Below are 12,331 nucleotides of genomic sequence, written 5' to 3'. Positions count from 1 at the left end.
AATTGGACTGGACCAAAAGCAAAGAAGTTTCCGGGATAAAATGAATGCTTCAAAGGTCAGCGGAGCAAGCGCGGGGGTCTGGGGAGCATGGTTTGCGGGGACTTCTAAGTCAATTGGCAAAATAATTCTATTATGAAATCATTCTGCATCCCACTTTGAAATGTGGCGTCTGGGGTCTTAAATGCTAACAAGCAGCCATCTAAGATGCAGCAATTCGTCTCAACCCACCTGGAGCAAAGGAAAATGAAGAACACCAAGCCCACATGACAACTAAGAGCCCAAGAGACAAAAAGGGCCACATGAACCAGAGACCTACATCATCCTGAGACCAGAAGAACTAGTTGGTGCCCGGCCACAATTGATGACTGCCCTGACAGGGAGCTCAGCAGAGGACCCCTGAGGGAGTAGGAGATCAGTGGGATGCAGACCCCAAATTCTCATAAGAAGACCAAACTTAATGGTCTGACTGAGACTGGAGGAATCCCGGCGGCCATGCTCCCCAGACCTTCAGTTGACACAGGACAGGAACCATCCCCGAAGACAACTCATGAGAAATGAAAGGGACTGGTCAGCGGGTGGGAGAGAGATGCTGATGAAGAGTGAGCTAATTATATCAGGTGGACACTTGAGATTGTGTTGGCAACTCTTGTCTGGAGGGGGGATGGGAGGATAGAGAGAGAGGGAAGCCGGCAAAATTGTCAAGAAAGGAGAGACTGAAAGGGCTGACTCAAGACGGGGAGAGTAAGTGGGAGTAGGGAGTGAGATGTATGTAAACTTATATGTGACAGACTGATTGGATTTGTAAACGTTCACTTGAAGCTTAATAAAAGTTATTATTAAAAAAAAAAAAAAAGTTGACAACTGTGGGCAGGCACGAGAGGAGGGGGGAAGCTTTGGATAATGAATGACTCTTGTTAACTGGCCCCTGATTACTGAACTTCAGCTGTGTCCTGATTTATTTTTCCTGCTGCTTCCTCTTTTCAGTCAGTAAAGAGATTCAGGGCTGAGGATTCTGCTGAAAGTCTACATTATTTAAGTCTCAAGTGTAATCCGTTTCCCAAAGATTTGCTCTTTCTGTTCAGCTCAACCCAGCAACCCATTACTGGTGCCATGTACCATCCCCCCAGTGAGGGACTGCCAGAATGCAAAGATGGGCAAGACACAGTCTCTACCAAAATGTGGTGGGGAGGTGATGGGTGTGCCCATGGCTGTGAGGTGGTACCAGTGTACCAGTTTTCTGGGGTCTTGAGATCATATGCAGCTGAGGGTGGGATCAGGAAACCAAGAGTGACTTCATGGAGGGACTAGCATCTGAACCGAGTCTTTCAGGGTAGGCAGGGTAGCCCTAAACGGAGATTGGGTAGCAGGAGCACCATCAGGCAGAGGGGGTTGCATGCATTTGGAAAAGGGAAAGTGCCAGGTGTGTTTGGTCTTCCTGAGGTTAATAATCATTACTATGGAGTACTTGGTACGTGTAGGCAGATTAGCTCATTTTGTCTTTATGAAACAGATTGGCAAACTTTTTCCGTAAAGGGCCGAATAGTAAATATTTGAGACTTCACGGACCAAAGATATATCTGTCACAAGGACTCAACTCTGCCTTTGTAGCGTGAAAGCAGCCATAGACAACAAATGAGTGTGGCCGTGTGCTAATAAAGCTTTGTTTCTAAAAACAGGCGGTCAGCTGGATTTGGCCCCATCATAGCTGGACAGCTTCAGCCCTGTATTTGGTATAATCCTCTTTTATGGAGGATAACACTGAGGTCCAGAAAGATTAAGTAAATAGAAATTAACTTGCCAGTTTGAGGGCCAACTTGACTCTGTCGCTTTGCAAAGCCACTTCCACACACACAGTGCCTCTGCAAGGGTAGGGTACGTTCTGGGGCAGAGAGGATGGTTGATGAGACTGCCCCGAATCACTGTGAGAGAAGTTTGTTTTCATCTCAGTTGGAGGTGGGGCACGATTGAAGGTTTTTTTGAGCAGGTGATAAGATTAGCACTCTGCTTGGGGAAGATTAATTTGCAAGTGGTGTGTATGTGGATGAAAGCTGAGAGAATTCTTGTTTTAAACAGTATGACGTAGAGAGGTTTACTTTGACAGAGCCACTTCTGACCACTGTAGACCAATTCCGGAAGAACGACATCATGCTTGGTAAAATAGAGGGTCAGCAAAAAAGAGGAAAACCCTCAACGAGCTGGATTGACACAGTAGCTGCAGTAATGGGTTATGAGGATGTGGAGGACCAGGCAGCCTTCCATTGTGTCATATATAGAGTTGCTGTGACTCGGAACTGACTGGACGGCACTACAACACAACAACATAGGTGTTAAAATTTCTCCCTGGTGTATGTGATGCCTCCATGACCTCAATACAACTCCACATTGTGTGTGTGTGTGTGTACACACTTGTTGAAAGAACTTAAGCTTCTTGCTGGATTGTGTAGACTCAAGGAAGGCTGGTTTTAGGGAGATTCGTCTATTCTCAAGTACCCTTAATCATCTAGGAAGGAAGTAGGATGAAGCACCAGTGTCACCTCCCACTCAGTAGTGTCCCTGTCTGTGTCCCCTTCTCATCTCAGCTGATGTTCTTGAGGCATAGGGCTTTAAACTTTGGAATGTTTTTATGGTCCCTCAGACATGGCTGGTGGCAAACTCTTCCAGCCAGGGTTTCAAAGGGCCGTCAGGTGCTAACCAGTACCAGTTGCTGTTGAGTTGACTCTGACTCATGGTGCCCCCCCGTGTGGCAGAGTAAAACTGTGCCCCACAGGGTTTTCAATGGGTGATTTTTTCAGAAGCTGATTGCCAGGCCTTTCTTCCAAGGTGCTTCTAGTTGGACTCCAGCATTTTGGTTTGCAGCAAACACATTAACTGTTTGCATCACCGAAGGGCTCCAGTGTGGATTGTGGTGGTGGTGTTAGCTGCCATTGAGTCAGTCCTGACTCTTGGCTGACCCTTCCACAGTGGAACAAAATGCTGCCTTGTCCTTTGCCATTCCTGAATGGCTGTGGATAGGACCGTTGTTATCCGTAGGGTTTCATTGGCTGGCTTTGGAAGCAGATAGCCAAGCCTTTCTTCTTAGTCCCTCTTAGTTGGGAAGCTCTACTGAAATGCTAACACACCCCTACCCAGAGGTGGAGCTGGCTATTCTTGAGGTATATCTCTTTCTTCAAAAATACTTTAAAACGCGAGTTGTCATTGCGTTGCCTCCGTCTCATGGCAATCTCATGTGTGACAGTGTAGAACTGTGTTCCATTGGGGTTTCAGTGGCTGATTTTTCAAAAGTAGATCACCAGGCCTTTCTTCTGAGGTGCCTCAGGGCGGACTCAAACCACCAACCTTTCTGTTAGCAGCCAAGCACATTAACTATCTGTACCTCCCAGGGACTCCGCTGCTGTGTGAGGCACGTAGAATTCTCAGAGCAGACCCACTGGTAGAGATGCAATGATAAACCTAATCATTTTGGTGGAAATGTCATGTCAATCAGTATGTAAACCTGCTGCTACTAATAGATGGCCCAGTTGAGGTGGGATAGTTCTCCTTTTGAGCAGTAGTCTGTCCGTATCACTCTAAGAGGAAAAAAGGTTCTGATGCATAGAGCCTAACACACACACACATAAACACGCACATGCACATATTCATGCATGGAATTTAAAACTCAGAATCGATGAGGAGGTTTTTGGCTTTTGATGGTTTGGGAGAAAGTTTTCAGAAGAGCATTTTCTCGAGCTCGTTGGCCTGTTGGGAAGAAAATAATCTTTTGTGCTAATAATTCAGTGACGGAGAAGAGTAAAACCCAATGCCGTCGAGTCGATTCTGACTCATAGTGACCGTACTGGTCAGAGTAGAACTGCCCCATAGAGTTTCCAAGGAGCGCCTGGTGGATTTGAACTGCCGACCTTTTGGTTAGCAGCCATAGAACTTAACCACTGCACCACCAGGGTTTTGTGCTGATGATTCCGTGACCAGGAGGAGTAGGTCTGATAATATTCCCCAAGAGGCCTGCTTCCTGTTCCCATCGTGACCCTGCCTCCGCCTTCCAGGGTGCTGTTCTCACCAATGTTGTATTTAAAGATGTCGGAATTTGCTAGTTTTTGTTCACAGAATCCCAACAGTGAAAATGATGCTTGGCTTTTAAATTAAACAGATTAAATTGGAGATTATTGTGCGGCCATAAAGAACTCCACTCACACAAGGGTAATTGAAGGGGCTCTGTGTTTTAGTACTTTGCCTCTTTCCAAGGAACCCAGGCTCCTGAGAACTCGGCTTACTCAATAGCTCTCCTTCCTCTGAAATGGCCCATTAAGAGAGGCCTGTCGGGTGGTAACTTCCCCATACGTTTTCTCCATAAAGAGAAAAGGATGAGAAGGGGCGGGGTGGTGGAGTGGGATGGGGGGAGACTTAGCTTGCATTTTGAGCCACAGCCCCTCAAAGCAGCCTGGAGCAGACTGTTTAGTTCTGTGTCTCCTGCCCTATTCAGGCCTTTGCATGTTTTGAAGCTTTCTTTAGCTTTCCCTGAGCCTTGACGCAGATCTCTCAATAGACTAGAGCCCAGCTATGGTTAGTTGAATGCCCGCCCGGCACAATGCACTGAATGTTAATGGTGCTGGCTGGCCCGACGGCTCGACAGCTCGCAGGCCAGACAGTGGCTGCCTCGGGCAGGCTGAGGCAGCTGCCTCAGACCCAGGGATGGAGTTCCACTGGCTTCCTAACGTTGCCTGTTTGCCTTCCTGCAGATCTACACGGACTGGGCCAATCATTATCTAGCCAAATCAGGCCACAAACGTCTCATCAAGGATCTCCAGCAAGATGTGACGGATGGCGTCCTCCTGGCCCAGATTATCCAGGTTGTAGGTAAGAGCAGATCTGAAATGTTGGCGATTGATGAGTTACAGTTGAGACTAGTCCAGAAGGGGTTGAATGGGGTGAGGGGGAGGGAACACTGAAATCTATATGAAATGAGCATGTTTCTGTCACGTGTGTTGACAGTTTATTTTTTCTAAATTGTTTTGTGCTCAGGGAGTGGGTATCGGCTCACCTTTCCTGATAAGATCACACACACATAGAACAACCACATCTTGATCCTCTTAGAAGAAAGACTGGCCAAGGCCAGAGGGAGATGCTGATGGCCTCGGGGGAGAATGCCCCCCTTCTTACTTCCTACTGTCTTTCTGGCTCTTCCCCCCACCCCCCATACTTTTTTATGGATTACTCAGGAAATATTTCCCAAAATAAAACAAACTAAGCAGCATGGAGCAGGCTTAATCCTGCCAACTCTAATTGGGTCTGAGAAATCAAAGGATACAGCTCTGGAGAGGATGGTTCTGGTTTTCTTACTGGGGGAAGGGAATCGAGTGGTGGAATTCTTAATGCCTTGGTGTGTGCTGTGGGGCGAGGGTTCACCCTGAGAAGGCATGCTGGTGGGCTGGGCACCACTGTGTCTTCAGCCTGATAGGAAGTGTCCCAGTGGTCGTGCCAGAGAGCGAGCGCAGAGCAGACCAAGGAGGCGGGAGGTCAATTAGGAAGCATCAGGCTGATTGTAGTCACTGGCTCAGGGAAAAGAGAAGCCCCAGCCCTTCAAGCTTATGTTGTGGAAAAGTTGCTTGACTGTGAGAAGCGGCCTTTCATAGTTGCTGCGCTGCTCAAATCTGTAGAGATTCTACCTGAAAACACAGGTTGGCTTTAGCTAGAATTTTGGACTACAACTGCAACTCAAAGAGAAAGAAACTTCCCTGCTGGCCTACGATTGATTTCTTAAGACTAGCTTCTATTGATCCCCCTTCTCTTCTTCTCTTCACACCCAACCCCACCCCATATTAGCTTTCTATGGCTCCATAACAAACCATCATAAACTTAGTGGCTTAAAACAGCACACGCTTGTTATCACTCAGTTTTTGTGAGTTAGGCATGGATTATCTAGGTGCCTCGCCAGGTTGCAGTCGAGGCTGTGAGGCTGGAGGCTCGAATAGGGAAGGGTCCACTCCCAAACATATTCAGGTTGTTGATGAATTCATTTCCTTCCAGTTGTAGGACTGAGGGCTCTGGCTTCTCGTGGGCTGGAGGCTAGAGGCCGCCCTCAGCTACTAGAGGCCACTTGCAGCTCCTTGCCACATAGATTTCCTGACATGGCACTTCTTCAATGCCCACACCAAAAATGAAAACCAAACCCATTGCCATCAAGTCAGTTCCGACTTATAGTGACCCTGTAGGACAGAGTAGAGCTGCCCCATAGAGTTTCCAAGGAAGGGCTGGTGGATTTGAACTGCTGACCTTTCGGTTAGCAGCCAAGCTCTTAACCACTGCACCACCACGGCTCCTCTTCAATGCCAGCAGGAAAGAAAATTTTTAGAACAAGTCCGCTAAAAAAACGGACCAATAAAATATGGTAAAGGTGATAGAATGTCATTTTCATGACTACGTTATATCATGGGAATGATATTCCATCACCTTTGCCATATTCTACTGGTTAGAAGCAAGTCACAGGTAGCACCCACATGCAAGGGGAGGGGATCATACAAGGGCATGGACACAGAGTGTGAGGATCGTGTGGGGTTGCCTTGAAGTCTGTCGGCCCCACTCTTCTTCTTCATTTTCCTCCGCTTCCTCCTACTACTGATCATCACTCCTACCAAGCTCTTTTAAAAATTTCTCCATTTAATTCCTTGGAGTAGGTGGTATTCTCCCCATTTTTCAGATGAAGAAACAGGCTCAGTGAGCTCATCATCATGTGATTAGTCTGTTTCTAAAGCTTCTGTTTTTATCCGCTGCGTTATCTCATTTCCCTTCCTACAGACACTGAACTCAGTGTAAGGCTCTATCTCCCTTCACTTAAGTTTAGTGATCATTTATTGAGCACCTGCTTAGTGCCAGGCATTGTGCTGCTTGCTAGCTAGCTAAAGAGACGAATGTACAAGGCTCAGAACCTTAGAAGAAGGGGTTCCATCTTCCTGGCAGGACCTTCACAGAAGTAGTGACTCACAGGCGAGCTGGGCTTTGATGTTCACATCAGCAGGGTCACATCAGGCATGGGGACCTACTCTGAACAAGTCTTGGGGCTGTGGCAGAGCGTTTCCACCATGTGCCTTCTCAGGTTTCAGCACAGGCAGCAAGACAGCAATTGTGAGAAAGATCATACTGAGAGGCCTTGCTCTCATCCCAGCTCCATCCTTCCCAACTGTGGGACCTCAGGAGAGTCACTTAACTTCTGCTGCCTTTGGTTCCCCGTCTTTAAAAGAGAGATAGCCATGCCTGCTTTGTGTGATATCGTGACAGTCTTAAGAAAAGCAAGTTGTTTTTGTTGTTGGGTGCCATCGAGTCAGTTCCGACTCATAGCCACCCTATGTACAACAGAACAAATCACTGCCCATTCCTGCACCATCCTCACAATTGTTGCTGTTTGAGCCTGTTGTTGCAGCCACTGTGTCAACCCATCTTGTCAAGGGTCATCTTCTTTTTTTGCTGACACTCTACTTTACCAAGTACAGTGTCTTTCTTCTGAAACTGGTCCCTCCTGATAACATGTCCAAAGTACGTGAGATGAAGTCTCACCATCCTTGCTTCCAAGGAGCGCTCTGGCTGTACTTCCTCCAAGAGAGATTTATTCATTCTTCTGGCAGTCCATGGTGTATTCAGTATTCTTTGCCAGCACCATAATTGAAAGGCATCAATTCTTCTTTGGTCTTCCTTCTTCATAGCCCATCTTTTGCATGTGTAGAATATGAACTGTGTTTGGAAACTATGAAGTATTTCTGGGTGGGACTTGGTAGCAAGTGCCTAGGAAAGTATGTATAAAAGGATGATGAGGCCTCCATATCAGTGTAAAAGCGTGTTATGATAGATTACTCATGTCCATCATGGGCTCAGAAGAAGTGAATGGTAGCACGTGTGTGATAAATTTACTAACAATGTTACCACAAAGATAGAAACCAGCACCGTTTTTACCGTTGCCCAGAAAGCTGCTTCCCCAAGTTCATTCAGATGAGCTGAACCTCCCAGACAGTGACTTCTCTGGACCTGAGCTACTGAACTGCAATTTCAGAGGCTCAAGTTAGCACCAGGATCCCAGGCCACCCTGCAGGCCACCAAGTTGCTTTCCCTCAGCCCTCCAGGAGTGGCTCACTCTGGCCAGATGTCAGCATGTGACAAGCTACCCTGACTGTGCTTGGCCCACACCCCTGCTCTGTGTGTGGAGAAGAGAGGCTCAAGAGACAGGGACTTGAGAAGGCAGATAAATGCAGTCTTCTCCTGCATGACCGCCTTTTCTAGATTGTCTACCAGCCAGTTCAGAGCATGGAGTCTTAACGTGTCTTGTGAACATAGATCTCTTTGCAAGGAGGGGGAGCAGTATCTTCTGACCAGGATGCTCTGCTGTTGACCAGTTGTACACTTTACTTTTGAAGTCCATGCTTCCCCGCCACACACATGCCCATGAAAAGAAAACGGCAAAAAGATAGATTTGCGTGTGTGCGTGTATTTGATATATACATGTATGTGTGTGTGCATGTGAATGTACATGTATGTATATCCTGGGAAAATTATATTTGCATGTGTATATATATGTGTGTATACATACGTATGACACATGCATATAATTTCCCTAGAATATGTGTACATTCACACATAAACGTATTTTCACAATACACACACATACACTCACATACATACATATATATAATTTCCCAGAATTGGAGTCCTAGTGGCTCCATCTAATGCTGGACAGAATTATAGTGGCTGCTGAGTTCTGTGCCTAGTGAGCTCCTGCTCATTCTTGGAAGAGTTTGTTTCTCTCAGATGCCTTTTCTAGCTCCCCTAGGCAGAGCTGAAAGGACCTCCTCTATCATTTCACTGGCTGCTGTATTACAGTCTTCTTTAGGCCTGGGTCTGAATGGTCTTCATTTCTGGGTTCACATCATTTAGCCTTGCCTGGCATGCAGGGCTGTTCAGGAAAAGTTACGAAAATTAGGGTCAAGAATTCCATTTCATTGCAGACTGTGTTTCTACAAGCCTGGGCTGGATTATTTCCAACAGGTGGCCCGGTTGTTTCCCCTCCTCAGCAGTTAGTATTGCTCTAAACACTCTCTTCCTCTCCAGGATGCTGCTGCAGTTCTCAACAGTCAAGTTTTGAAGGGATCTTTAAAAGCCCCACCTGATGGTATGAATTTCTTCTATGAAAAGCAGTGCACACTCTCTACCTAAATACTTCCTGTGATGAGCAGCTTACTACCTCTTCAGGCAGCTAGTTCTAATGATGGGGAATTAGAATCCTTTAAAAGCCCTTCTTTCATGAAGCCAAAATCAGCCCCGCTGGCCATGTCTCCCTATTAGTACTGCTTCTGCCCCCTAGGGCTACAAAGAACAATTTAATCTGGCAGAGTATCAGAGAAATTGAGGATAGTATTGGATTATACCCACTGAATAAAAAAGGAATCCACTAGTCCGTGCTGATACTAAATAGACAAATAAGTAGGTATATTAATGGAGAATGAAGGGCACTTGCCCATAAAGGAGCATGCTGAGAGATGAATGTAGACAGACAGTGCAAGCATCATGGTAAAAATTAGCTTGGGCAAAAATCAGTAGTGGTGCCTGAGATGACTGCCCTGACATACTCTTTAAACCTTGAGCAAAAACTATCCCCTGAAACCACCTTTTAACTAAATAACCAATTAGCTCAAAAAGTCAAGAATTTCACCCTTGGGAACTGTGCTTTTTTAAGAAATTATCCATATGAGACCAAATGCACAACATGCTTAAAGCATGGAGGAGAAGTTTGGGGGCAATTAATTAATGGGAGTGGAACAACTAGAACGGAAATAATGAGAATGTTGACAGAAAGTGAAGAATGTAATGTCACTGAACATTATGTGTAGAAATTGTTGAGCGGGAACCTGTTTTGCTGTGTATACTTTCACCAAAAATACAATAAAATATTAAAAGAAAAGAATCGTTAGTGGATGCTGAAATCTAGAGGAGAAAGTGTGATAAGGAACAGCATATTTGCATGGTCTCAAAGTGCCTCTCCACAGATTGCTCATTAGCTGCAAGGGAAAAAAATAGGACCCACCTCAGGGAGAATCTAGACAACACCTTGACCAGGTGATAAAGATTATATCATGGGCAAGGGACAGTTGAGTGTTATGGACTTCCAGATGTGATACCCTGGGAAGGATACAGCATTACTTACGCTGTATCCTAGTCAGGGATGGAAAATCTGAAACTAATCATGAAGCAACTCAGACAAACCCAATTTGTGGAACATTCTATAAAAAACTGGCCTGTTTTCTTAAAAAATATCAGTGTTGTAAAAGACAAAGAAGGGCTAAGAAACCGTTCCAGAATAAAAGAGACTAAAGAGACTTGTCAACTAAATGCGCTCTGTCTCCTGGACTGGATCCTGTACTGGAGAACAAAATGCTACAAAAGGTATTTGAGTCAGTTGACAACATTAGAATATTGGAATTGTATCAGTGTTCATTTGAATTTGATAACTGTGCCATGAAAGAGAATATCTTTGTTCTTAGGGAATGCATACTAAATATAGGAGTAAGGAATTCTTGGGTAATGTAAATGGCTGCTAACTGAAAGACTAGTGGTTCAAGTCTGCAGAGGCACCTTGGAAGAAAGGCCTGGTGATCTACTTCCAAAAAATAAGCCGTTGAAAACCCTATGAAGCACAGTTCTACCCTTACACACATGGGGTCCCCGTGAGTTGAAGTCAACTTGAAGACAACTGGCTTTTATAGTGGGTGAAAGGGCGTGATCTGTATAGCCTACTCTAAATTGTTTCAGGAAAAAAATTACAATATGTGTACAAATAGAGAGAGAGAGAGGATAAACAAACAAACAACTAAATGGAAAAAGAGAATGCACAAAAGACACATGGAAATTCTTTTTACTATTCCTGTAACTTTTCTGTAAGTTTGAGATTATTTCAGAATAAAAAGGTGAAAAGAACACATCTGGATGAAGGCCCGATAGCGAGGTTGTCCCTTCTAAGTCCTCTGTTTCCAGGCCCCGGAGGAGTATAGCGCGCCATGGTTAAGGATCAGTGCTATGACACCTGCCTCATGCTGGAGGACAGGGTGGAGAGGGCTGGAGTCAGGAAAAGGTTCCTTGAGGAATTGACCTTGAAGCTAAGACCTCAAACATTAGTAGGAGTTAGCTAGGTGAAGCACACAGGGGTCAGGGAGAGCATTCCTGGAGGAGGAACCAGCCTGTAGAAAGGCTGGAGGGTAGAAAGCCAGAGGGTCAACAAGGCAAAATAAAGCAGAGCCACAAGGTACATAACAGTGAATTCTGGGCTTTCCCTTAAGAACACAGGCCAGCGGTTGCAGAGTTGATTTTCAGGCTGGAGAGTGACATGATCAGATGTGTGACTTCAAGGAAAACCTTATATACTTTTCATATGCATTGCTCCTAAGTCGTCCTCACCCATGTACCCCTGGCACTGGGCCTCCTAGATTGAGAGATTGTTTGGGACCCATACTTTTCCATCCTTACTTTTTGCCCAGGAGGCAGAAAACGGACCTTTTTTTTTTTTTTAACTGTGCTATAACTGAAAGTTTATAAATCAAGTCAGTCTTTCATACAAAAACTTATACACACCTTGCTACGTACTCCTAGTTGCTCTCCCCCTAATGAGACAGCACAGTCCTCTCCACCCTGTATTCCCCGTGTCCATTCAGCCAGCTTCTGTCTGTCCCCCTCTTCCTTTTCAACTCGCCTCCAACAGGAGCTGCCCCCATAGTCTCGTGTGTCTGCTTGGGTCAAGAAGCTCACCCCTCATCAGTATCAGAAAATGGACCTTTTTACGGCTGCATGGTGGTGCCCTTTGGTTAGCAGCACTGGGTTTTTTTTTGTTTGTTTTTTTACTGGGTGGGTAGTGCCCTTCCTTTGGTGACTGAGAGTTGGGTCTCTGTGTTCAACCTCTTATTAATGTGATTATCTTCTTGAGTCCTGAGCTGCCCCAAGTCGGCATCACTGTGCCATCTCCATGAGTTATTAGAAAGGTTTCTAAGGCCAGGATAAGCAACATGAATCGAGAGAGAGACAAGTCTCCCTCCGTCTGCTTACTTTGCTGTCACTCAGGGAGGACGCCAGAAGGGGTTGGAGCAAGGGAAGGAGAGAGAAGGGGAGGGAGAACGGGAGGAAAGAGAAGAGCCCCGTCTCCCTAGAGAGAAGTCAAGAGAGAGAAACAGGACGAACAAAGGACAATTGGAGAGAAAGAGGGAGAGAAGAGAGAAGAAAAGATTGCCCGTCAGAGATGAGAAGAGCTGATAACAACTTATTTTCTGCCATTTCTGAGAACAACCGGGGAATTTGGACAACATGTAGG

At 45.7% G+C, this 12,331-nt stretch overlaps 1 protein-coding gene across 4 annotated transcripts in view; it reads left to right on the top strand.

The window, feature by feature from the left end:
• NAV2 (neuron navigator 2) overlaps positions 1-12,331 on the top strand; it is a 459,088-nt gene that overhangs the window by 150,248 nt on the left and 296,509 nt on the right. For all 4 annotated transcript variants that reach the window (XM_023550786.2, XM_064288347.1, XM_023550784.2 and 1 more), the window contains exon 2: positions 4,734-4,851. In XM_023550786.2, coding sequence (XP_023406554.2) covers positions 4,734-4,851 — 118 coding nt within the window. The remainder of the gene's footprint in view (positions 1-4,733; positions 4,852-12,331) is intronic.

The sequence above is a fragment of the Loxodonta africana genome, chromosome 7 (assembly GCF_030014295.1).
Source record: "Loxodonta africana isolate mLoxAfr1 chromosome 7, mLoxAfr1.hap2, whole genome shotgun sequence".
Lineage (NCBI taxonomy): Eukaryota > Metazoa > Chordata > Mammalia > Proboscidea > Elephantidae > Loxodonta > Loxodonta africana.
This window is presented reverse-complemented; position numbering and strand designations above follow the sequence as displayed.